The following is a 25,949-nucleotide window of genomic DNA, read 5'->3' as shown; positions in this document are numbered from 1 at the left end:
CGCCACGGAGAGCAACTTAACACCCTATACCGGCCCCAGCGCCCCCCCGGGTCTCTCACTGTTCGGGGGCTCCGGGCCGGGGCGGGCAGAGCCCGGGGCTGCCCAGGGGGCGGGGCCCAGCTGGAGAAAGCCCCGCCCCCCCGGCCGGGCACGGAGGGGTCAATGTCGGACCCCCCCGCACAGCCCGGGGAGCAGCAGCTGATCGGCCCTTGCCCGGCTCACAGGGGGCGGCAGTAACAGCTTTGTTCTCCCGCCCCCACTGGGGCTCGCACGGAGCATGCGCAATTCCAGCTGCTGAACCCCTCCCTTCCCTGGGCTGGGGAGGGCGGACGCGCCCCGGGGCAGGCTGGGAGATGTAGTTCCGGTGGCGTTTCCCGTCTCTGGGCAGGCGCAGATCGGGGACTGGGCGGAGTGTGACCAGCTGCTGGGTGAGCGCCGCGCTGCTGCTGGTCCATTGTGAGCGGGGAGCCCGGGCGGAGCCGGAGGGTCTGTGCCGGGGAGACCTTCATTACCCCCCCCCGCCGTGCCCGGCACGGCACGGCACGGCACGGCCCTTGTTCCCGCTGGAGCCACCCTAGGGCCGCCCCGGGCTCTGCCCGCCCCGCTGCGGAGCTGCAGCCTCCAGGTACCGGAGCGAGCCCCGGGGGCGGGGCCGGGGCGGTGACTCTGCCCCAGTGTCCGTGGGGGGGATCCGGCATCTCGCAGCGCCGGGGTCTGCTCCCTGGGGGGTAGCGCTCGCGGGGGGCTCGGAGCTGCTGTCCCCGCAGGAGCCAAGCGCCCTCCGGGCCCGGCCAGGCTCTGCCCTGGGGCCCCACGGAGGGGTCCCGGGTAGAGGGGCCCGGCCCCACTGGGGTCCCTGTGTGGGGCGGGGGGGGGGTGAGACCGGGCTGTGGGGAGAGACCTGAGAAAGGAACGATGGAAAATGTCTGTGCAGCCCGGACATGGCCGGGGGAGGAGACCAGCAGGTGACCCCCCAAGGAATGGGGAGAGAAAGGGGGGGGCTGAGATCCTCTCGGCTTTACCGCTGCCTCCTCCCGTGGGGACCCCCCATCCTCTCCAGTTCTGCCCCCTTTCTCGCTAGAGAGCAACGAGCAACATCCAGGGTGACCCCCCCTTCCCTCAAATCCCTGAGAAGTTCCCTGTTTGTCTTCCCCGATTGTGCCCCATTTTCTTTCCTCTTCGCCAATGGCCAATTCAAATCTCAGGTTTGAGGTGTTTCCCCCCATTTTTACCTGGAGTGATTTGTCCTTGTTTAGGTGGGAAATGGTTCCCCTGAGTGATTTCTGAACTGGGCAGAGGCAGGCGGAGCCCTGAGACAGGGACACCTCTGGGCTGGACTAGGGGGGGCCACTCTCTACTTGCAACAGGTCCTGGGAAGGCCCAGGAAGGGGAGGGAGGAGGAAGTGTCCCCCATGGAGTTGGCCCAGCCCCAAGTTTCTCAGTCCAGCTACTTCACCTCCTCCGCCCTGCTCAACCCAGCCCCTCACCCCCGTGCCTGCTAGTCACACTCCCAGGCCCCACTGTCAGCCCCTCCCCACATCCAGTGACCTTCTGACTCCAGCCCCAGTCCTTTCACCTGTGAAAAGACATCGCCCGGGGCTCTGCTGGCCATGTGAATATGTGACAAGAAGAATCCGTCCCATTCTGTTGTTGATTGAATATCACTGTATAATCCCCTCACATTCTCCTCCTTTCTCTTGAACTGTTGAATGGTGACATCAGATCTCCCTAGATGCTGGTGCTTCTCTCTTAAGTTAGCAAATAATTAGTTGGTGCCCCATTTTCTCCTCAGTTCTGAAATACTGATACCGAATTCTTGAAAATCTTCCTGCTTTTCTCTCCAGGTGTGTGACTGAGATCAGGGCTCTTATACTGAATGTGGTGCAGGTCTTGCCTGAGATCAGGTCCCCCAGTCTGCTGGGCACTGCACAAACCCTAACCGAGTTTGGAGCACTGGTTGTGCCAGGAAGTGCACAGACCCCTACAGAGAACAGGGACCTTATTGTGCCAGGTGCTACAGTGACCCTGACTGAGCTCCGGGCCCCTGTTGTGCCAGGCCCTGCATAAGCACCAAGTGAAATCAGGCTCCCACTTGCCAGGTGCTGCAGAGACAGCAAACAAAATCAGAGATCTTGTTGTTCCTAGAGCTGCAGAGACCCCAGCTGAGATCTGGGCCCTGTTCTGCCAGGTGCTGCAGAGACCCCAACAGAGGTCAGACCCCACTGTTATGACAGGTGCTCTGGAGACTCCAACTGAGATCTGAGCCCGTGTTGTGCTGGGCACTGCAGAGACCCCACACTCATCAGGCCTGTCATTGTGCTGGGTAAAACTGAGACCTGGACCGAGATCACTTCCCCCCCTTGTGCTGGGCAGCACACAACTGCGGCCCAGATTGCATCCTCCATTGTTCAGGGTACTAGAGAAACCTCGACTGAGATCTGTGTCCCCGTTGGGCCTGGCACGGCGCTGATCCCAACCCAGATCACACCCCACCACTGTACTGGGCACTGCACAGACCCTGACAGATCCTGCCCCCACATTTTGCCAGATGCTGCAGGGACCCCAAACAAAATCAGGGATCCTGTAATGCTGGGAGTTGCAGAGCTCCTGACTGAGATCAGGTCCCCTGTTGTGCAGGGCTCTGCACAGACACTGACCAAGAAGAGGGTCTCCATTGTGACAGGTGCTGAACAGACACCAAAGGTATCTCATAGACTCATAGGTCAGAAGGGACCAATATGATCATCTAGTCTGACCTCCTGCACAAGGCAGGCCACAGAACCCCACCCATCCAATTTTATAACAACCCCTAACCCAGGACTGAGTTATTGAAATCTTCAAAATTGGTTTGAAGACCTCAAGCTGCAGAGAATCCACCAGCAAGCGACCCGTGCTCCACGCTGCAGGGGAAGGCGAAAAACCTCCAGGGCCCCTGCCAATCCGCCCTGGAGGAAAATTCCTTCCCGACCCCAAATATGGCGATCAGCTAAACCCTGAGCATGTGGGCAAGACTCACCAGCCAGCACCCAAAAAGGAATTCTCTGCAGTAACTCAGTCCCCATCCCATCCAATGTCTCCCCGCAGACCATTGAGCAGACCTATCTGGTGGTAATCCAAGATCAATTGCCCAAATTAACGATCCTATCATAACATCCCCTCCATATACTTATCAAGCTTTGTCTTAAAGCCAGAAAAGTCTTTTGCCCCTACTACTTCCCTCGGAAGGCTGTTCCAGAACTTCATTCCCCTAATCTCTACCTTGCCATTAAAACCCCCAGCTGGCCCATGCCAGGTGACTCAGGCTCACAGGGCTCAGGCAAAGGGGCTGTTTAATTGCAGTGTAGATGTCTGGGCTCGGGCTGGAGCCAGGCTGTAGGACCCCGTGAGGTGGGAGGGTGCCAGAACTTGGGCTGCAGCCCCAGCCGCCCGGTGTCTGACTGCAGTGTCAGCATGCCCACAGTGACAGAGAGGCCTTGCCACAAAAAGCTCTAAGGCTAAATAGGCCAATGGTGGGAGGCGACTCTCCATTTTACAGATGGGGAAACTGAAGCTCAGAGAGCTGAAGTAATTTGCTGAAATTTGCATGGAGATTTTGGGGGCAAAACTGAGAACCGAACCCAGATTGTTTGAATTCTTGCCTCTCCCCTTAACCCCAAGCCCAGTGTGTATGTGTACAACATTGTTTTGGTCTGTGTTTGCCTTAGAATCATAGAATCTCAGGGTTGGAAGGGACCTCAGGAGGGCATCTAGTCCAACCCCCTGCTCAAAGCAGGACCAATTCCCAACTAAATCATCCCAGCCAGGGCTTTGTCAAGCCTGACCTTAAAAACCTCTAAGGAAGGAGAGTCCACCACCTCCCTAGGGAACCCATTCCAGTGTTTCATCAGCCTCCTAGTGAAATAGTATTGCCTAATATCCAGCCTAGACTTCCCCCACTGCAACTTGAGACTATTGCTCCTTGGTCTGTCATCTGCTGCCACTGGGAACAGTCTAGATCCATCCTCTTTGGAACCCCCTTTCAGGTAGTTGAAAGCAGCTATCAAATCCCCCCTCATTCTTCTCTTCTGCAGACTAAACAATCCCAGTTCCCTAAGCGTCTCCTCATAAGCCATGTGCTCCAGCCCCCTAATCATTTTTGTTGCCCTCCACTGGACTCTTTCCAATTTTTCCACATCCTTCCTGTAGTGTGGGGCCCAAAACTGGGCACAATACTCCAGATGAGGCCTCAGGAAGCATTGGCTTCCAAGGGAGGTTGTGGAATTTCCTTCGTTGGAGGTTTTTAAGACCAGGTTAAAAGTACACCAGTCTGGGAATGTCTAGGGATACTTGGTCCTGCCTCTTCACAGGAGGCTGGAGTAGATGACCTCTCAAGACCCCTTCCAGGACTACACTGAAATAATTCTCTTTTGTGCTGTGTCCTGTTCTACGCTGAGCTGTTTTGCTTGGTGCCATTTGGAACTGGGATTACACCATGCTGTGTTGCATAGTTTTATGGTGCATTGTTTTGCCTCAGCTTGTTTGGTGCCTGTGCTGTGTTGGTTTGAGCTGAGCTCTTTTCCATTGTGTACTTTTGTCCTAGGGTGTGTTAGTTTGCATTGTTTTGCTTTTTTTCCCCTTTTGTATTATCATTTTATGCTGTGGAGTGTGGGGTTTTTTTCCCCCTGAATTGCCTGACATTATGTTCTGGTGGATTTTATTCTGTTTGTTGTGTTTTATATGTATATATTGCATAGCATCACAGAAATGTAGAGCTGGACAGGACCTCAAGATGTCATCAAGTCCAGCTCTCTCTGCCAAAGCAGGACCAAGTATATGTAGATTATCTCCGACAGAGCTTTGTCCTACTTGTTCTTAAAAACTTCCAGGGAAAGAGACTCCACAGCCCCCCTTGTAAAACTATTCCAGAGCTGAATTACCGTAGCTGTGGTGACACTCACACAGATTTTAGTGGTAAGCAGCTCTGGAGAGAGAGGAGACCCCAGTGAGTGGGCAGCTGGGTAAAGAGACTGAATTTGGGAGGGGAAACATTGACGTGTCTTAAGGTCACCCAGGCTATCTGTGACAGAGCTAGAAATAGGTTCTAGTGCCACCGTACTGCTGTTTCTGAAGGTCTCTACCACACTGCTGTTTTAAGCACTGGTGCAAACCCTTAGTGTATACAGAATTTATGCTAGTGCATTCTGATTGGTACCAGTGCACCATGTCCCAGTTTGAAGGTTTGAGGTGGTGGGGGTGGGGGGAAGCCTGGGGCTGGCTGAACAGTGCAGCTGGTAAGGGAGGGGCAGCAGTGAGTGCTGGGGGTATGAGCCAGGAGCACAGCCCCAGAGGACTGGACACTGACTTCTCCTGACCTAGGGGACACACCCCCAGCGAGGTGGTTTGTCCGTGGATGCACAGGCTGTCTTGGCAGGGCAGCTCATCTGCAGTCCCTGCACACCTCTTCCTGCAGCCTAACACAGTGTGCTCTGGGGACCTTTCCAAGCTGCGGGTGACGGGGCTCTGGAGTTAACAGGGTCTGTTCCTGGCTCTGTCACGGACCTGTTTAGTGACCTTGGGGAAGTCACAGCCCCTCTCTCTGTAACACTGTCTTCTGTGACTCGAGAGCATGAGCACCAGCCTCAGGCAGACTGGTAAGAAGCAGAGCACAAACTCCAAATTGGTTGTGAGGTCTGTATGGAGATTTCACCACCCAAGAATCCAGTGTAAACGCTTCAGGCTCTGTAACAGCATTAACATGGAATCACAGACTGTCCTCTTGGGTGATCCCACGTATCTTTCTGAGCGCTCCCTCCCCCGCCCCATGCTATAAAAACTCCACTGCCCATGTGGGCCACAATAATTGGTTTTCTGTATGTAAAATCCAGGGCCGGCGTTAGGGGTAGCAAGCAGAGCAACTGCCTGCAGCCCCATGCTTCATTGCTTAGGTTTTGTCTTCAGCCCTGGTGGTGGGACTCAGGGCCCTGGACTTCAGCCCCATGCACTGGGACTTCAGCTTTCTGCCCTGGGCCTCAGCGAGTCTAATGCCGGCCTTGCTTGGCAGCCCCGTGAAAGCTGCTTACGACCCCCCAGGGGGCCCCAGACCCCTGGTTGAGAACCACTGCCTTACAGCACGAATCACAGCAATGTTCAAGTTACTGCCAGTCCCAAAGGACCAGTCACTTCCTTAGGTCAATTGAATCTTACATCTTCCAACAAAGACAACACTTGTAGCCAGTCCTGTCATAACCTGTATTAAGGTTTATTTAAAAGGAAACGAGACTGGTTTACAAAGTTAAAGCAAGTAATCCTATAGATGCAGATGAGTTGCAGACTTAAATTTCAAAGGTAATAGAAGCTTCTTTAATAAGCAAGCTCTACATATTTTTTAGGACTAACCTCGGTTAAACATTTGGGGATCTCTTGCTTATGCCTAGAAACTTTGCCCCCTAGAGTCCAGGCAGCATACAGATAATCAGTTCCTTCTATATGGGGTTTCTCATCCCCTTCCTACCATGTGCTCTGAGCTGGAAACTCAGCTAATGGGAAGTCAAGAGCACAACAACAGTCTTGTGTCTTCTTTAACGTCCCATAATAGTCTATCTGGTGTTGATGGACCTTTCCTGCCAGGCAGAGTGTAATGCATTCTGTTGCCAATCAGCACTTCACCTAGGTAAAGTCTCCTTCCTGTCTGATGATTTACAGAGGCTCATAATGCAACTAGTCAGATGTTAACCCAGGCAGCAACTCACAAGCTTTCAATAAAGTCTAAACACTAAACACATTCTTATGCTCACAGTCTGTATGAGGAGTATCTACTCATTTGGACTCACTGGGGAACCACAGAAAGAAACAAGATATGCTGAGGCAAGAAGGCCCAGTCTCAGAGCTCCAGGGGTCACTCTTCCCAAAAGCTAAAACTAGGCCCAGCTGATGAAAGGGGCACTCCCAGGAGAGACTGTATAAAGGCTGGAGCATCAAACAACTTAGTTAACCTGAAACAGCTGCCTTGGGGACAGTGATAGGGAGAATCCCCCAAAATGACTCCTTGGATTCTGCTCTTTTCTGGCCTTTGGTTCATAGAATCACAGAAGTGGAAGGGACCTCGAGAGGGAGCTAGTCCAGTCCCCTGCACTCAAGTCAGGACGAAGTATTATCTAGACCAGGAGTGGCCAGCCTGAGCCTGAGAAGAAGCCAGAATTTACCAATGTACATTGCCAAAGAATCACAGTAATACGTCAGCTGCCCCCCATCAGCTCGCACCCCCTGCTCCCAGTGCCTCCCACCCGTGGGAAGCCACACTAATCAGTACCCTCCCTCCCTCCTCGCACCTCCCGATCAGCTGTTCATGCTATGCAAGACACTGGGGTGGGGGTGGGGAATGGAGTGAGGGCACTGCAGGGTCAGGAAAGGGGGTGGGAAGGGGTGGAGTGGGGGCAGGGACTATAGCTGAGTAGTGAGCACACCCAGCACATTGGAAAGTTGGTGCCTATAGCTCCAACCCCAGAGTTGGTGCCTGTACAAGGAGCCGCATATTAAATTCTAAAGAGCCACATGTTGGCCACCCCTGATCTAGACCATCCCTGAGAGGTGTTTGTCCAGCCTGCTCTTAAAAATCCCCAATTATGGAGATTCCACAACCTCCCTAGGCAATTTATTCCAGTGCTTAACCACCCTGACAGCTAGGGAGCTTTTCCTAATGTCCAACCTAAACCTTCCTTGCTGCAATTTAAGCCCATTGCTTCTTGTCCTGTCCTCAGAGGTTAAGAAGAACAATGTTTCTCCTTGAAATGAACTTTTATGTACTTGAAAGCTGATCATATCTTCTCCAGACTAAACAAACACAATTTTTTCAGTCTTCCCTCATAGGTCATGTTCTCTAGACCTTTAATCATTTTTGTTGCTCTTCTCTGGACTTTCTCCAATTTTTTCCACATCTTTCCTGAAATGTGGGGCCCAGAACTGGACACACTACTCCACTTGAGGCTAATTAATGCGGCGTAGAGCGGAAGAATTACTACTTGTGTCTTGCTTACAATACTCCTGCTAATACATCTCAGAATTATACTTGGGTTTTTTGCAACAGTGTAACACTGTTGACTCATATTTAGCTTGTGATCCACTGTGACTCTCAGATCCATGTCTGCAGTGCTCCTTCCTAGGCAGTCATTTCCTGACTTGTATGTGTGCAACTGATTGTTCCTTCCTAAGTGGAGTACTTTGGATTTGTCCTTATTGAATTTCATCCTAGACACTTCAGACCATTTCTCCAGTTTGTCCAGATGATTTTGAATTTTAATTCTATCCTCCAAAGCACTTGCAACCCCCTCCACCCCCCGCTTGGTATCGTCCACAAACTTTAACAGTGTAACAGAGAGACTCTGTTACTGGGAGGGTTTCACTATGTCTCAGAGGGTTACACCCTGGTGACAGGGGGCTACCCCTGTACTGGAATAAGGTCACTTTGTGCTTCACAGTGTGGCAGAATCTAGAATGTCCGTTAGCAGGGAAAATTGCTGGGGGGAATCGACATGTGGAAAGGACAGAAACCCTGTCCGAATTCTCTCACATTGCCCTTCTCACCCTGGCAGGCTACAGATTGTCCACGTTTCGCCGCAGATCATCCCCTCCTCCCAGCGGGAAGGAAACGGCTGCAATGGAGCTGGCTCAGGTAAGGGATTATCAGGGAGTTGGTGGTGGGTTCTGCTTGGAGGGAGAGAAGAAGTAAATGTATAGGAGGGTGGGATCTGCTAGAGCTAGTGAGAGGCAGGAACTATCTAGGGTGTGGAATGGTAAGGGAAAGGATGTGACAAATCTGCTGAGACTTGTGTACTCTAGGGTGTGATGGGTTGTCACCCCGGGATGCAGTCTGGGGGGCTTCTGGGAACCGCTGTGCCCTCTAACCCTCAAGCTGGGCTGGCCCTTCTCACACTGCTTTGCTGGAGATTCAGCCAGCCTCTCCAGGCCCTGTTATCACCCAATACGACAGCAGATGGCGCCATGCATCCAACTAAGCTACCTGAGTGCTTTACCTAAACCACTCCAGAAGGGATAAAGGACTACAGCCAATTTCCCAGCGATAAGTGTTAGCAAACAGATCAAAGCAGATTTACTTAGCAAATAACCAAAAACTCTTACTAAGCCTAACACACTATCTGGCTAGAATTTGAATTAGCAATTTTTCACCCTGACTGATGGTACAAGCAATCCACCAAGTTTCCATACACAAGCTAGAAATCCCTTTACCCTGGGACCAGCACTTCTCCCACTTCAGTCTTTGTTCCTCAGGTATTTCCAGGAGTTCTCTTTTGTGGAGAATGAGGCCAAGAGATGATGTCACACCCCACTTTATGTAGTTTTTCCATATGGCGGGACCCCTTTGTTCCAAACTCAGTTCCCAGTCCAGTTTGTGGAAAAATACAGGTACCAAAATGGAGTTTAGTGTCATGTGGTCTGGTCACATGCCCTAGCATGGCCTGCTGAGTCATAGTAGCCATGACTCATAGGCTGACTGAAATGTTCACAGGACGGCTACGCCCTTCCATAGTCCATTGTCTTTTTTGATGAGCCATCAACACTATCTGGCTTCTTTATTGTACCTGAAAGGCTCATTGTGGGTGTTATCCAGAGTAAGCACATTTGAAAGACAGATACATAGTCAACATCTATAACTTCAGATAGGAACATGATACATGCACACAAATAGGACAATCATATTCCGCAAATCATAACTTTTCCAATTACACTGAACATGACGCATCTTGCACAAATGCATCATAATTATGTCCAAATCATTTGATAATCATACCACTATGCTGAATGTGGGGAGTAGTGTCAGGGGCTAATTTCAAGGCACAGGAGTTGTGACTGGAACTTCCCTTCTTTGTGGAACAGGAAATAACCCTCCAGCCAGGGCTGGGAAAACTTCCCAGACTTCCAGTGCTGGAATCTGAATCTACTGACACTTCATTTGTTACTACCACTCCCTATCTTTGTGGCAACTGCAAACTTTATCAGTGATGATTTTATATTTTCTTCTATGTCATTGATAAGAATGTTAAATAGCACAGGGCCAAGTTCCAATCCTTGATTGAACTAGCAAGAAATAAATTCACTGGACCATGGTTCCCCATTTACAATGACAGTTTTTAATCTATTTAATGTATGCTGTGTTTATTTTGTATCATTCTAGTTTTTTAGTCAAAATATTGTGCTGAACCAAGTCTCATGTGCCTTACAGAAGTCTAGGTATATTACATCAATATTATTAGCTGCAACCAAACTTTTGATCTCATCCAATAAAGCTATCCAGTTAGTTTGGTAGGATCTATTTTCTATAAACCTTTGTTCATGGGTACTAATTATATTATCCTCCTTAAATTCTTTATTAATAAAATCCAGTATCGGCTGCTCCATTATCTTGTCCAGTATCAGTGTCAGACTGACACTCTTGTAATTAGCTGGGTCATCTCTTTTACACTTTTTAAATATTAACACAGCATTAGCTTTATTCCAGTCTTCTGAAATTTCCCCAGTGTTCCAAGTTCTAATTAAAATTAACATTAACAGTTCTCCACACTCCTCCACCAGGCCTTTTAAAGCTCTTGGATACAAGTTATCTGGACCTGCTGATTTAAACATGTCTAACTTTAATAGCTGCTGTTTAAGGTCCTTGTGAGCTACTGTTGGAAAGGAAAGAGTGACATTGTCAACATCTTATGAAATGAGTACAGCATCTGTTTTTCTCCAAATCCAGGAGAGAAATATTTATTGAACACTTTTACCTCTTCTGCATTATTTTTGATAATTCTGCCATTTCCATCTAGTAATGTACAACTACTGTGGTTAGGATTAATTTTGTACTTAATATACTTTTAAAAACTTCCTTCTTCTTCTCATTGATTGGTCATTTCTACAATTCTGACCGTCTCACTTATATTCTCTACTATTGACTTCCCTTTTCTTCCATATATTTTATTTGGAGAGTGTTGGGATTCCTACCAGGGAGCCACCATCTCCTATATCTAGCCGTGACTAGTAGGTATGTGATAAATGTGAAGACCCTGCCTCCGTCTATCAGCTGGGAGACACAAAGTTTCTCTCTTTCTACCCTCTGATGCCTCCTGGCTGCTCTAAGCAAGGTGGGGTGGGACTCTGTTAACATGTGCTTCCCGGAGCTTCCATTTACCGGTGCTACTGTTCTGTGAATGGTGGGGTTGTGAGTGGGGCAGCAGGTACTGAGTGTTGGACTCTTGCTCTTTCAGGAGTTGGTGACCTTCGAGGACGTGGCTGTGCATTTCACCCAGGGGGAATGGGCACTGCTGGACCCCACTCAGAGAGCCCTCTACAGGGATGTCATGCAGGAGAACTATGAGAATGTGACCTCGCTGGGTAAGGAGTCCTGTCCCCTGGGTTATTAGAAGCTGTGGGCAGGCCGGCTTTAGGAAGTGCGGGGCGCAATTCGAACAGTTTCGATGAGGTCCCGGCAGGGATGACTAAAACAAAAAAACACTTAAACTGCTTTCATTTCTTCCATGTATTATTTACTTTCCATGACTCTATAAATAGTAACAAATTATATATTACATACATTGCATCATATATTAATTAGCTGATTTGCACTTTCATATTAGGAGAATAATTTGTTTTGATAGTGGTACAGATTTTCTTCACTAATGTTATTAAAATTTATAAAATATTTCTTTATTAATATAAAATTACCCCCTCCTCCCCCCCCCCCCCCAGCGCCGCCCGACCCCGTGGAAACAAATCCTCCTTTCCCAGCTCAGCCCCGTCGAAACAAGGTTGGGGAGAGGAGAAAAAACGGCACACATGGGGTGACCAGATCACAACAATAAAATAGGACTTGCCCCCTCCCCACTCGGCCCCACCATCACACCCTCTTCACCCCCTAGCCCACCGCTGGCTTGCTGCGTCCCTCCTAGTAAGTCCCCCACCCACCACTCGCCTCCTTTCTCCTTCTCCTTCCCCTGCCAGAGACCCCCATGCCCGCCCCTAGAACAGTTGCTGGCTCACTGTTCGCCTCTGTCCACCCGCCGCTTGCCCACCTGTTCACCCCTGACTCGCCACTTGCCCCCTCACCTCCCCCAAGTATAAAGCTTCTTTCAAAGACCCAGGGGTTACTATATTACTGCACACAGCAGTCAATCAGTGCAGTTGTAGATAAATCTCTGCATTATGCATTTTTGTATAACTTTTATATGACTTTGTATTGAACCTTGGTAATATGTTATAGCAGGCCCCAAAGGTAGTGTAATTAAGGTAAAAGAAAAATGTCTTTTTGCTAGGAGTAGAATAAGATCTTCCCCCCACTTTGTAATCAGTTGCCCTGTTGAATGAATGAGGTGTGAATTAGGAAGGTGTAGAAAGCAGCACCCTCAGACAGCTGCAACCCTTGGAGAGGGTCTGGGAGCCAGACCAAGGAGAGCTTTGCCCAGGCTGAGTGGGACAGAGTTTGGGTGCCGGGTGCAAGCTCCGGGCTCGGGTGCAAGAAAGGTGGAGGAGTGCAGGCTCTGGGAGGGAGTGAAGAGAAGTGGATGGGGGCTGGAGAGGGGGTGGTGGGTGCTGGGGGGAGAGGGGAGGAGACTGCCATCACATGTGGCTTCCTTCCTCCCTGGCTGCCCCTCACGATAGCCTCAGTGGGGAATGAGGCTGCCCCTCGCCCAGTGTTTGCAGGAGTGGTGGCTGGGAGGAAACCCAGTCAAACTCTGGTTTTACTTTTTCATTGATGGGTCATTTTAACCCCTTACAAACCCTTTCCCGCCTCTCTCACTCCCCTTTTCTACTGGGCTTGTTTGATCTTTTCGGTGGAGCCAGATGAAAACTACAAACCCCAGTGAGAGCAACAGGCTGGAAGACTAGACTGAACCCACCACCCAGCCTAGTCCATCCCAGAGCCCAGGACTGAGGACAAATGTCCCCCCACCCCCAGGCGACCTGCTTCCACTCCTGGCCTCTCCCAGCACTGCCAGCGATTCTGTATGGCTGCATCAGGCAGGATTTCAACTGGACCCCTCCCCCCTCCTCTAAATTCACCCCTGTTTTGCAACCACTCTGCACCAAGAGCAACTTCCTTCCCTGCCCTAGAGCTGCTGGATGGCTAGAAAGCTGAGCTGGGCATTTGATTGATCTGGAATATTATCATGCCCCCCCTCAAAAAAAGCTTAATATCCACACAGCTTTGGAGGGGGGCTATTCTTCCTCCCAAAGCCGGTCTATTTTATTGTTGCAGGGCAAATGAAGGAGCCATAGTTTAATGGAAATATTCAGCCCCTACAGTGGTCTCGCAGCAGGGAAAGCAGAGTTGATGGGAAGGGAACTGGTTTGGATAGGAGCCCCCGTCCCGCTCCTTTGCAAAATAATTTGGAGAGGGGAATCAGATCACTCCGTGCCTCAGTTTCCCCCCCCCGTGTGTGGGGAGAGAGATAAAAGTCTCAGCCTGCCACGTTGCAGACCTTTTGCATTCTCCCCTCTTGATGTATTTGATCGCCTCCTCCAAACCTCCCTCTCTCTCACCTGGAGTTCACAGCACTAAGTACCGGCTCGGGGCTTTTTTCCTGGGTTACATTACGTGATCCCGACTTCAGTTTTGAAACAGACACAGACAGGCACAAACTCGCCTCAAACAGCCACACCACGAAAACCACAAAACCAGCCCAATATTACAAACCTGCGGGGAATCACAGGGTCAAACACTCACCGCTGGGAGCCCCAGCAGCTGCTCAGGTGACTGAGGTCCACTGCGGAGATTCCTGTCTCCCACCGGACCAGAAGCTCCCTCGGCGTCTCCTCCAGGTAAGTGTTGGGGGGAGGGAAGGGGAAGGAAGGCTGCAAAGCACATGTGCCTTCTCCCCCACCTTCCCCCTTCCCCCTCCTGACCTGCAACAGCCCCGGCTGCCTCTGCCTCAGCCCTCTGCTGGCCAGCGTCTCTCGTTGCCTAGCAGCAACAGCTGCTGCTTCTGGAAGAGACGCTGCCCGACCGGTGCGGGGCCCAATTCGGGGGAATCGGGCAAATTGGCCTAAAGCCGTCCCTGGCTGTGGGGTCTCTAACAGACCTGAGTAGTAATAACTTTGTACCTTCGTTCATCATACAAGTTTTAACAAGTTTCCTTGCCCCTTCTTTTTGCCTTATCTCCCACCCACTAGTATCATTTTTGGACTTGTGCCCTTTTGGTACCATCAGTTATTTTAAAATTGCATTTAATGTATCCTGATTGGCTACGTTAGTAACTACATTAATAACTGTAGCTTTCATGACTTTTCCTCATTTTAAGAGGAAAATATGCCCCCTGTAGAATTCTAAATGGAGTAAATAGTTGTGTGACTGATGCATGGCTTGTGTGACAGTCAAATGAGCTCCTCTTTTGATAGAAGAGCGCATAATGTTGCCATTTACGACCCCACAGGTGAAGGGAGAACAGAGCCGTGCAAGGGGAGGAGAAGGGGGGGAGGAGATAATTCTGGGGTGCCAGGACATGGGGATGGTGTATGCAGGGTTAGAGCTAAGAAGCAGCAGGGAGGGATGAGGTGGTGAAAGATGAAGAGGGAACACAAGAAGGTCCCAAGATGCCCGGAGGTGGTGATAGCTGAGAGGCTTGGTTGGGGGGCAGCAAAAAACCTAGAGCTGGCCCTGCCCTGGCAGGTGTGGGGCCCGCCTAGTGCCCAGCAGGAGAGACACACTGGGGCTCTGTGCCTGGTAGGGATAGAGTTCTCCGGGGCTGCGGGCCCAAGTGTTCTCTGTCCTCGCGGCTTCTCCCCGGCTTCTCTCTGTATTCATATATTATGCAATATTAAATATGATGTTTTTCATATTATTTAATGTACAAATACAAAATAAGCCTTGAAAAATTGTTAGCGCCCGCCACACTCTTCTGAAAACATGAATGTGCTACTGGCCACAGAAAGATTGGGGACCACTGTCATAGATCATAAAATCAGGTCAGGGTCAACAGGAGTGAGAGTTTGGAGAGAGTCTTCCCCCCCCACCTCGCCTCCCCATGTGCAGCAGCCACAAGCTGTCTTCCCTCCAGGCTCCTTGGATCTTTGAGCCTGTTCCTCCTGAGGTTGCGTGGCCCAGTTCTTGTTTCTTACATTCTCCTTTTCTGGAAGAATTAGTGGCTGTTGCTCCTGAATTTTAGTGTTTAATTCCCCAGCCTTCTCCACACACGGGGGGAGTTTAATTCTCCCTCCCATTACACCTGAGTCACTAGATTTCTTAATTCTCCAAATGTGCTTTTGCGATGTCACAGTTCTGGAGTAGCTAAGCGTTTGACCTGCCTCCATGATCTGCTCAAGGAATGCCCTGTCAGGTATCAGGCCTCTAGCCAGCCCCTCTCTATAGGTAGGGATCCACATTCTTCTCCTTTTTGACCAGGCTGTGAGGATTGCAGCTTGTCCTCTACTGTGTTCACTGGACTAACGTTCAGTTCCTGTGCTTTGCTTTCTCTCTAAGGGCTGTGAGCAGTGTGTGTGTGTGTGTGTGTGTGTGTGTGTGTGTGATAGAGGTGGGAATTTTGGTGATACCTATATGATGCCAATACACACCTCAGTTTCCCTCTGTGATCATAAAGAGCAGGAGACATGAGGTGTTTTGTCACGTAGCTGTCATGAGTGATATGAATGGGTCATTAAGGACATGCTGGGACCAACCTACATCAATGGAATACGTGACAGAGACAAGGGAATAATTGTCACCTGTCAATGGGAGGATCTCTGCTTGGCTGAGTGAAGCATACATGGACTCATTATGTTTTTGGGAGCAGGAAGAACTGGGCTCAAAGACGCAGGGAGCTCTACCAAAGACAAATGGACAGGCACAGTGAAAGGAAACCAAACTGTTTTTTACAGTAGCATGGCTCAAGAACATTGGCCAATATGGACTATATTGTCTTTTTTGCTTCTCTGTCCTAATCTGAAGACTTTCTAATGCCGTGTTTCAGTTAACTACTAAACCCTGCTATATTTTAACAGTCTGCCCAGTGTCACAGCAAAAACTTGCTGAGGTGCATTGAAGCATAAATGAGGAACAGTCTCTGAACAGGAGTGTCGTTCAGCTGGGCCTGCTGGCAGAGCTCACAGGTTGAAATAGGACTGTTGAATACAGAGGCTCAGTCTCAGGTGTTGAAGCTACATGGCCTGTCCTTGTGGAAGAGTGGGAGCCCTTGGGGCTCTAGCGCACTCAAGGGGCACCTCCCAAGGACTGTTTAAAAGCCAGGGCATTGCACAGATGCTATGGATCCATGACAGAATGCCAGAGATTAAGACTTATAGGGAAAAGATATAAAACAAGAAAAGGGTCTAAACGTGTATTGGCCATTAGCCCCTCATCAGTCTTTGTGGGAATCCCTGATCAAAGTGAATACAAAGTGTATTAAAACCTTCCTCTAAGGCCTACCTCTTGGTTATCAGGTCATGTCAGTTTTGTTACAGGGCTTTCTCTTCACTCTCCCACTTCTCTGGTTCTTGTCACGCAGACCATAAGCAGCAAAAGATCAGAAGTCCAAAGGGCAGATAGTGCGATGTTTATTGGGGTTATTTCCAAGCAAGCATATTCCAAAGCCCTTCACACCAGTCGGGCTTATCTCTGTACACCCAGAGAGTCTGTTCCCCAGTGTTTCATTCCCAGCTCTGAGGCTGCAGAGCGTTTACCCTGCGTCCCCTCACAGCTCTGATGCTGCAGAGCCTTGCCTGTGTCCGTGTTTCTGTTCCCCGTATTAATAAACCTGATTCCAATTTCCCTTCCCCCTCCTGTTTGACCCCAGTTTATAGAGCCATATTCTCGGCTACACCTTAACCAATAATTTTACTGAAATTTAACTAACCAATCCTAACATATTGTAACATAATTCTCCAGCCAATTATATCCCACTACCCTAACTAACTTACACCTAGCAAAATTAATTATACAGCGGGCAGAAACAATTAGAGAACCAGACAGATTAACAATAGAAAAGTGGTGACCATAAACCACTGATAAGTGTCTGTCTTTATTTAGATTGTAAATTGTTCAGGGCACGGGCCATCTACTATTCTGTCTTTGTACTTCTCCTAGCACAATGGGGACCCACTGTTAGTTGGTCCTTAGGCACTAAAGGAAAGAATATGATTCATAATAATAACTCTCCTGCACTTTGAGCAAAGGAAGCTGGCTTGGGATGTTACTGCTTAAAAATGAGCTGGTCTTAAAATCATGGAACATTCTTTGTGATAATTATCTCACAAATTTCACTGACCTCCCTTGTTTTCTTTGCCTTGAGTAGGGTTACCAGTTTCCAAACCTGATGTGATCTCGCAACTGGAACGAGGGGAAGAGCCGTGGGTCTCAGACCTCTACAGCTCAGAGAAAAAAGTGCTCCCGAGAGCAGCCTGCACAGGTGAGGAATTGATTAAACCAAGTCAAAAACTGTCCTTGAATACAGGAAACATTTGGGGTGCCCTACAAAGACCTTGTGAGCTCTCCAATTTCAGGATTGTTCCCTGCAGATGCGGAATCATTATGGCAGATGTCACTCATAGCTTCCCACCTATCCTGACTGACAACTGGCAGCAGATTCCTCCCCGATCTCACTTTCCCCTGGTGTCCTGGTGAGATGCGTACCAAAACTGATCCCTTCCTCTCTCCTCCGGGAAAGGGTTTGGGGAAAATGAGCTCCTGATAGGTTTGATCTCTCCCACACATGTTTTGGTTTGTTCATCCCATTGTCCATTCCCATCTCTGAGATTTCCTTTCTTTCCGGTGCAGGGAGTGACCTATGTCTGGATTCAGTCTGTCTCCCATCAGGTGTTAGGATGGTGAGTGAGAATGAGGAGACTCCCCAGCAGGAAGCTCCTGAGCAAGTAGAACCACATGGGACGTTATCAGGAAAACCCAAAGGGAATGTTTCCAGGAGTTGTGCACTCCCAGAAAAAGCAGAAGCCTGTGGGACTCAGCAGAGGCCAGAGGAAAACTTCAGTAGCCTCTCAGACCTTATTACATACGAGTGTGGGAAAAGCTTCAATGGGAGCTCAGACCTTTTCACACATCAGGGAATCTACAGAGGAGAAAGACCCTACATGTGCTCTGAGTGTGGGAAATGCTTCAATCGGAGCTCACACCTTGTCTCACATCAGACAATCCACACGGGTGAGAAACCTTATGGATGCTCCGAGTGTGGGAAACGTTTCAGTCGGAGCTCATACCTTATCACACATAGGAGAATCCACACAGGTGAGAAACCTTATGGATGCTCTGAATGTGGGAAATGCTTCAGTTGGAGCTATGCCCTTATCGCACATCGGAGAATCCACACAGGAGAGACGCCCTACACATGCTCTGAGTGTGGGAAAAGCTTTAATCGGCACTCACAGCTTATCACACATTGTAGAATCCACACAGGAGAGAAACCCTACCCGTGCTCTGAGTGCGGGAAATGCTTCAGTCGGACATCAGCCCTTATCACACATCGTAGAATCCACACAGGAGAGACGCCCTACACATGCTCTGAATGTGGGAAAAGCTTCAATCAGAGTTCAAACCTTATCTCACATCGTAGAACCCACACAGGAGAGACGCCGTACACATGCTCCGAGTGCGGGAAAAGCTTCAAACAGAGCTCTAGCCTGAGCAGACATCAGAGAATCCACACAGGAGAGAGACCCTACACGTGCTCTGAGTGCGGGAAAGCCTTCATTGAGCGCTCAGACCTTGTCAGACATTGTAAAATCCACAGTGGAGAGAGATCCTACACATGCTCTGCATGTGGGAAAAGCTTCAGTCAGAGGTCATTCCCTATTAGACACCAGAAAATCCAAATGGGAGAGAACTGTAAGAAATGCCTTGATTAGAGCTGCCCAAAGATTGATTTTAAAAAAAAAAAAAAAACACATTTGGTAATTCCAATATAGTGATCTTTGCACCATCTTCACCGTGGTCTCTCAGCTCCCCCAGATGAGTTTCCTGCTCCTGCCTTTTGCAGCTCACCCTTCTTTGGGATCAGTCCTGTGATCTTTTCTATCAACTCCTTCTCTTTTGAGTCGAAGGAGTGTGTGTCCCTCCAGCCAGGAATGTTAATCAGCTCCAGGTGGGTGAGAGGTTTGATTCCAACAAGCTACACTGATGCAAAAACTATCTGTGCCTTACATCCAGCAGGGCTGTACATGGTGTTGGCTGCTGTGACGATGCGGTTCTGGCGGGACCCAACTGAGAGTGCCAATTCAGGACCAATTGCTTAAGCAGGGCAGTTACAGCCCTAGGCTGGGGTTTTTCCACCTCTGAGGCAAACCAAACCAGCCAGACAAAAATGACTTCTGTTTCACCCCACTGGCTAACCACAAGTCACACAAGCAATTTCCTCAGACACTCCAGTCTCCCAGCATCGCCACCAGTGCCACTCATTCTGGGGATGAATGGTTATGAAAACCAACACCCCAATAAAAGAAAAAGGTTTTCTCGATCCCAAAGGACCAGGCTCCAGACCCAGGTCAATAAACGCATCAGATCTTACCCACAAATCACGCTGTTGCCAATCCTTTAGAATCTAAAATCTAAAGGTTTATTCATAAAGGGAAAAAGGTAGAGATGAGAGCTAGAATTGGTTAAATGGAATCAATTACATACAGTAATGGCAAAGTTCTTAGTTCAGGCTCGTAGCAGTGATGGAGTAAACTGCAGGTTCAAATCAAGTCTCTGCAGAACATCCCCCGCTTGGAGGGGTCATCAGTCCCTTGTATAGAGCTTCAGTTTGTAGCAAAGTCCCTCCAGAGGTAGGAAGCAGGATTGAAGACAAGATGGAGATGAGGCATCAGCCTTATATAGGCTCTTCCAGGTGTAAGAACACTTCTTTGTTCTTACTGTGGAAAATTACAGCAAAATGGAGTTTGCAGTCACATGGGCCAGTTCCTGCACACCCTGCTGAGTTACAAGGCATATCTGCCTCCTCTCAATGGGTCAATTGTGTATGTGATGATCCTTAATGGGCCATCAAGCAGGCTAAGCAGAGCGAACATCAACTTGTCTGGGGTTTCACCCAGAACTACAGCACCAATTTGAAATACAGACAGTATACAGCCAATACTTATAACTTCAACTACAAAATGATACAGACAGCATAATCATAACCAGTAACCCATAACCTGGTCTTAGACACCTTATATGACCCCTTTTACATAAGATTTGGTGCCACTACAGGACCTTGGTTGCAAACCATGTTCTATATGGTCCCAGTTTATATCAGTAACGTCACAGCTGCTCAAGTTAGTGATCTTGGTGTAAAAAGACAATTACAGTTGTAGAGCAGATGCAGCCCAGGTGCAGTGGTTGGCATTAGCTTTCCCCTTGACCTGACCTAAACTCCATCACTTTTCCTAGTCTAAACAAACCCTGAGCATCATGGTTATACTCTTCCCCCATTTCAAAGCAGTTCTTAGTCATGATGTTTCCCCTTCGGGAAGGAATTGTTTCATTCCCAATTGCTTTGATGTTGCTTCAGGTTGTGCTGAAGAGCAGATATTTTTATTACCATTTTCTTCACTTAAAATATATTGAACTATAATAAAGCTATGGTGATCTGTGGCCCATGTAAACTATTTTTAGAACATTGCTCCCTAAGTGGCATTAATCACACTTCTAAAAGATGCCATGAGTAAATTGGGAACAACTGTCTTTTACCATTTGGATTCAAAGTCAGATGAAGCACGGAGAGAAACAGCTGATTCCTTCAGAGCCATTCCATGCCTATGGGTCCCAATCTGGCTGCCTTGTTGGACAAGAAGCACTTCCCTGCTGGGCAAATGACGGTAGCCAATGAGGGAATGTATCAGATTCCAAGTTCAGACTGCAGGATACATGAATGCTCAGTCTTGAATCTGTGGTTTGGTCTCTTAGTTTTCCTGTTGAGTCTTGTGCATTTGTATCATTTCTTTGCCTCCTGCTACTTTGAAAGATTAGGAAGTGTGAAAATAGAGCACAGGTGGTTTTTCTTACGATGCAACCTTCCCCTGTAGTGTGGGACCCCTTCCATCTACACTTCTGGGAGAAAACCAGGGAGAAATGAACTCACAGAAATGGAAGGCTCCTAGAATGTAGAATGTGATTTCACACAAAGCACTGAGTGGAAATGGGAATTAAGAGAAAACTGCACTGTCGGTTTATATTTTGTAATCTTTGACTAAATTGTTAGCAGCGACAATTAAATTAAACATGAAGTTAACTAGTGTAATGTAAGAGGCTGATTCTGTGATAACTTTCACTGTTACGATATGATTCAAGTTTTCTTCTAGTTCTCTCTCTGCCCCCTCCTACTCTGTCGGAAATGGTGGCTAATCCTGAAATTAAAACCTCACTCCAAAGGAATTAGAGTGGATGAATATGTGAGAGAAATAGCATGTGTGAGAATAGAGACCCAGTAGAGACTGTAATTATTTTATTACTGTTTCAAATGGAATTTATTTTGATACATTTTAAAATAAATCGTCTGTGAAGAATAAAATTACTTGAGACAAGCTGTGTAACCTTTTACCCAGTTAGAAGGTAACAGCCACAGAGTTCCCCAGGTCTCTTGCTTGCAAAGCAGAGATGTCACACCAGGCAGGAGATGTCAAAATCTACAATGGTGATGGATGTGTGATGGGAGCTTTTCTGAGTTGTTTTTTTCATTTTTTTTATTCAATTTTTGTTTTGTTTCTGCAACCAGTTATTTTGATAGGTGGTGAGTCTCCTTTTCCTTTTGAGCACAGCTGTTTAGCCCTCGGGCTTGGCTCTGGAAACCTCCTCAGTGCTGGCCTTGTGTTTCTTTCATGTTTAATATGTTTGGGGTTCACACATCCACAGTACATGCGGTTCACAGAAACCTGCTGGATTAAGCGGGCCTTTTCCAAACAGCCATTGGCCCAAAGTCTGCCTCAATTCAGATGGATTGGGACAAGCCTGTATCAAAGGAGTGGTTCACACCTGATTTGCCCAGAGGCCTTTGGAGAGGTGTGGTAGATAAGATAAGTAGGAATTGACAACACTAAAGTTAAAGGTAAGGGTGAAAGTCCCTCACCTTGCAAATCAACAAGCCTGTTCTGTTCATTACCTCTGATGCATCTGGCACTGGTCACTCTCAGGGCTGGTCTACGCTACGCGTTTAAACCGATTTTAGCAGCGGTAAACCGATTTAACGCCGCACCCGTCCACACTACGGGGTCCTTTATATCGATATAAAGGGCTTTTTAAATCGGTTTTTGTACTCCTCGATGAGAGGAGTAGCGCTAAAATCGGTATTACCATATCGGATTAGGGTTAGTGTGGCCGCAAATCGATGGTATTGGCCTCTGGGCGGTATCCCACAGTGCACCACTGTGACCACTCTGGACAGCAATCTGAACTCAGATGCACTGGCCAGTTATACAGGAAAAGCCCCTCGAACTTTTGAATTTCATTTCCTATTTGGCCAGCGCGGAGCTTTGAACAGCACAGGTTCCCACACAGAGCTCATCAGCACAGGTAGCAATGCAGTCTCCTGAGAATAGAAAAAGAGCTCCAGCATGGACTGCATGGGAGGTACTGGATCTGATCGCTATATGGGGAGAGGATTCAGTGCTAACAGAACTCCGTTCCAAAAGATGAAATGAAAAAATATTTGAAAAAATTTCCAAGGCTATGATGGAAAAAGGCCACGCCAGGGACTCAGTGCAGTGCAGAGTGAAAGTGAAGGAGCCCGGCCAGCCTACCAGAAAACCAAAGAAGCAAACGGAAGGTCCAGGTCAGGGCCAAAAACATGCCACTTCTACGCTGAGCTGCATGCAATTTTAGGGGGCTGCGCCACCACTACCCCACCCTTGTCCGTGGATTCCGAGGTGGGGGTTGTAATCTCAACCGTGGCTGAAGATTCTGCGGAGGGGGAAGATGAGGAGGAGGAGGAGGAGGAAGAGGACGACGACCTTGCAGAGAGCACACAGCACTCTGTTAGCCCCAACAGCCAGGAGCTTTCTCTGACCCAGACGGAATTACCCTCCCAGCCCTCCCAAGCCACTTGCCCAGACAATGAAACCATAGAAGCGACCTCTGGTGAGTGTAAAGCAATCATCCTAGAGAATTGGATGGAGGGAGTTGGCTTCTGCTGCTGCATGTTAACAGGAAAGAAGCATCAGTGAATGGGATTTGTTTGGTATTTGGGAAAGGAGGGCACAGTGTATATAAAGGCTGGTGACACCGAAAGACAATGGCTTACCATGGCTGCATGCAAGCTGAATTCTGCTGCCCGGACTGCATCTGTGAGATCTGTAACACCAGAGCTGCATGCCCTCAATATTAAGATGCAAAATGCGACCTTGTAGTGAAATCACATGTGCTATGTAAGGTGAATAGTGTTGTTCACTGTGAATGAGTATAACCATTGTTCTGTAAAATGTATCTTTTAAAATACTTCTCTCCCTTTTTTCCCTCCCTCATGCAGCTGCAAATTTTTCAAGCCTCCTTACTCCATCCCTAAGGCTAGCTCAAATAAGGTGGAGGAAAAATAAGACGCAGGACAAAATGTTCTTGGAAATCATGGAAGTAACCCACAATGAAAGAGCTCCTCTGAATGAGTGGAAGGACGTGGTAGTAAAGTACAGGAAAGATGCCAGTGAATGTGAGGATAGGAGAGATGCTCGAGATGAGAGGTGGCGGCAGGAAGATCAGAGGTGGTGGGATGCAACACTGGGGCTGCTGCGTGATCAAACTGATATCCTCCAACTGCTGGTGGAGCTTCAGGAAGAGCAGCAGGGTCACAGAGTGCCGCTGCAGCCCCTGTGTAACCACCCTCACCACTCACCATGTTCCATATCTTCCTCACCCAGACATTTAAGAACGCGTGGGGGAAGGCTTCGTGCACCCACCCACTCCACCCCCGTGGACAGTCCAACCAAAAGGCTGCCATTACATTGAAATGTTTTTAGTGGCCTTTTCCTTCTCTCCTATCCTCCTCCCAAACCACACCCGGGATACCTTGTCAGTTCTCTCCCTCTTTTATAATGACTTTTTAATAAAGAATACATGATTTTTAAACGATAGTGACTTTATTTCCTTAAGCAAGCTGTAATCAAAGGGGGAGGGTGGGTTGCTTACTGGGAATGAGTCAATCAAGGGGGATGGTTCATGAAGAGGAAACAAACACAGCAGTCACACCCTACCCTGGCCCGTGATGAAACTCATTTTCAAAGCTTCTCTGATGCGCTCCGCTTCCTGGTGTGCTCTTCTAATCGCCCTGGTGTCTGGCTGCACATAATCAGTGGCTAGGTGATTTGCCTCAGACTCCCACCCCACCATAAAGGTCTCCCCCTTACTCTCACAGAGATTGTGGAGCACACAGCAAGCAGCAATAACAAAGAGGACATTGGTTTGGCTGAGGTCTGAGCGAGTTAGTAATGTGCACCAGCGTGCCTTTAAACGGCCAAATGCACATTCTACCACCATCCTGCACTTGCTCAGCCTGTAGTCAAACAGCCCCTGACCACTGTCCAGGCTGCCTGTATATGGCTTCATGAGCCATGGCATCAAGGGATAGGCTGAGTCACCCAGGATAACTGTAGGCATTTCAACATCCCCAACTGTTATTTTCTGGTCTGGGAAGTAATTCCCTTGCAGCAGCCGATTAAACAGAGCAGTGGTTCTGAAGACACAAGCGTCATGAACTCTTCCTGGCCGTCCCACATGGATGTTGATGAAACGTCCCTTGTGATCCACCAGTGCTTGCAGCACCATTTAAAGCTGTTTGAACTATTTGCTGCACCGTTATCCCTCAAGTTGTCCAGATGAGTGACCGATTTTTGCCTTTTGCCATTCACTTTGTTTTGAAGTTGATCTATGTGTCCTTTCTATCAACTCCATTGTCCCATGACTATTTCAAGTGTGCCCTTCCTATCCGGAACGAGGGAGCATCACATTTATACCATTCCTTCTATTGCAAAGTTATTGTTAAAGTCAACAGTGATACAGATTGTATCATTTCCAGTTGATCTCATGTTGCTCTGGGTTGTGCTGAAGAACAGTTATGTTGTGAACTTTTCAAATTATATTTAAATGAAGAGGAGCAGGGGCAGGGGGAAAAGGGGTCATTTCAGCCTCTGTGACACTGGAAGGGGGTGGGGTGACTCAGAGATTCCCTCCTTCCCCATCACTACAGAACTGATACCCTTTTTCTGAGCCATGCAGAGTTTATCTTCATCACATTCTACCCATCCACTTCTCAAAGTGTCCTGTGGGAATAGTTCTCAGCTGTCTGTGGCTGGAGATGATGCTTTCACTTCTTTAATCCCAAATCAGAGTCATTGTGACTGGAGATAGGTGTCAAAGACCTGAAAGGGGAATTCAAATGGATCCCAAACACAGTGTGATCATTTGGAGTAAAAATTGCAGGTTCCATCTGTTGGTAAAGCCACTTCTGGCAAGGTGTCTGTCCCTCCCACCCCCCCGGCCCAATTATTTGGATGCTAGGATAGTAAAAATGTTGTCAATAACATAACTGACTATTGAGACAGTGCTGAGTGAAGCAGGTTTGAATGAATCAGAGGAGAATGTGATGGGAGAATCTCTTGTGCCAATTCTGAATAATCAGATGTAACCTGCTCTGGAATTTGACTTGACACTTTCGTTGTCATGTATTCTCTCTCTCCTGAAGGCTGTTTCATCACTCAATGGGATATTAGTTCTGTTTGATAGGATGTAGCTCAGATTTATTGGAGAATTTAAGACAAATGACAATTTACTGAACTCATCATTTTTCACTTCAGTTTTGCTTTTCTCCCATCCCTCCATGATGACATGGGGAAAGTTCAAGTGCAGTTCTGTCAACAGGAGCGAACTCTCCAATTTACTGCACATGCTAACAAAGAAACAGCAGTGATTTAAAATCTCCACTCAGAAAAGGTGAACAACATCAGAACCCCAGCTAATTGGAGGAAGTGCATATGATCATGTGTCGTTCAATTGTTGAAGACAATATTGTCTCAGA

At 48.3% G+C, this 25,949-nt stretch overlaps 2 protein-coding genes across 2 annotated transcripts in view; both read left to right on the top strand.

Annotated features, from left to right (window-relative positions):
• Positions 1-21,562, top strand: part of LOC127036682 (zinc finger protein 436-like) — a 155,280-nt gene extending 133,718 nt beyond the window's left edge. The window contains exon 5 of the transcript XR_007770205.1: positions 20,228-21,562. The gene's annotated coding sequence lies outside the window, so the exon portion shown is untranslated. The remainder of the gene's footprint in view (positions 1-20,227) is intronic.
• On the top strand, positions 410-23,959 carry LOC127036724 (zinc finger protein 665-like). Its single transcript, XM_050927897.1, has 5 exons — positions 410-625; positions 5,411-5,630; positions 8,568-8,647; positions 11,241-11,367; positions 23,412-23,959. The coding sequence occupies exons 2-5, from the start codon at positions 5,606-5,608 to the stop codon at positions 23,882-23,884; spliced, it is 705 nt and encodes a 234-aa protein (XP_050783854.1). The 5' UTR covers positions 410-625; positions 5,411-5,605; the 3' UTR covers positions 23,885-23,959.
• The last annotated feature ends 1,990 nt before the right edge of the window (positions 23,960-25,949 follow it).

The sequence above is a fragment of the Gopherus flavomarginatus genome, chromosome 18 (assembly GCF_025201925.1).
Source record: "Gopherus flavomarginatus isolate rGopFla2 chromosome 18, rGopFla2.mat.asm, whole genome shotgun sequence".
NCBI classification, from domain to species: domain Eukaryota; kingdom Metazoa; phylum Chordata; order Testudines; family Testudinidae; genus Gopherus; species Gopherus flavomarginatus.
The sequence above is the reverse complement of the archived record's forward strand: the minus strand, read 5'-3'. Positions and strand labels throughout refer to the sequence as shown.

Coding starts and splice junctions, on each gene's coding strand:
- LOC127036724 (XM_050927897.1), top strand. CDS start 5,606: ATGAGCACCAGCCTCAGGCAGACTG. Junction 5,631..8,567: donor CACCAGCCTCAGGCAGACTG/GTAAGAAGCAGA, acceptor TCACCCTGGCAG/GCTACAGATTGTCCACGTTT. Junction 8,648..11,240: donor CTGCAATGGAGCTGGCTCAG/GTAAGGGATTAT, acceptor TTGCTCTTTCAG/GAGTTGGTGACCTTCGAGGA.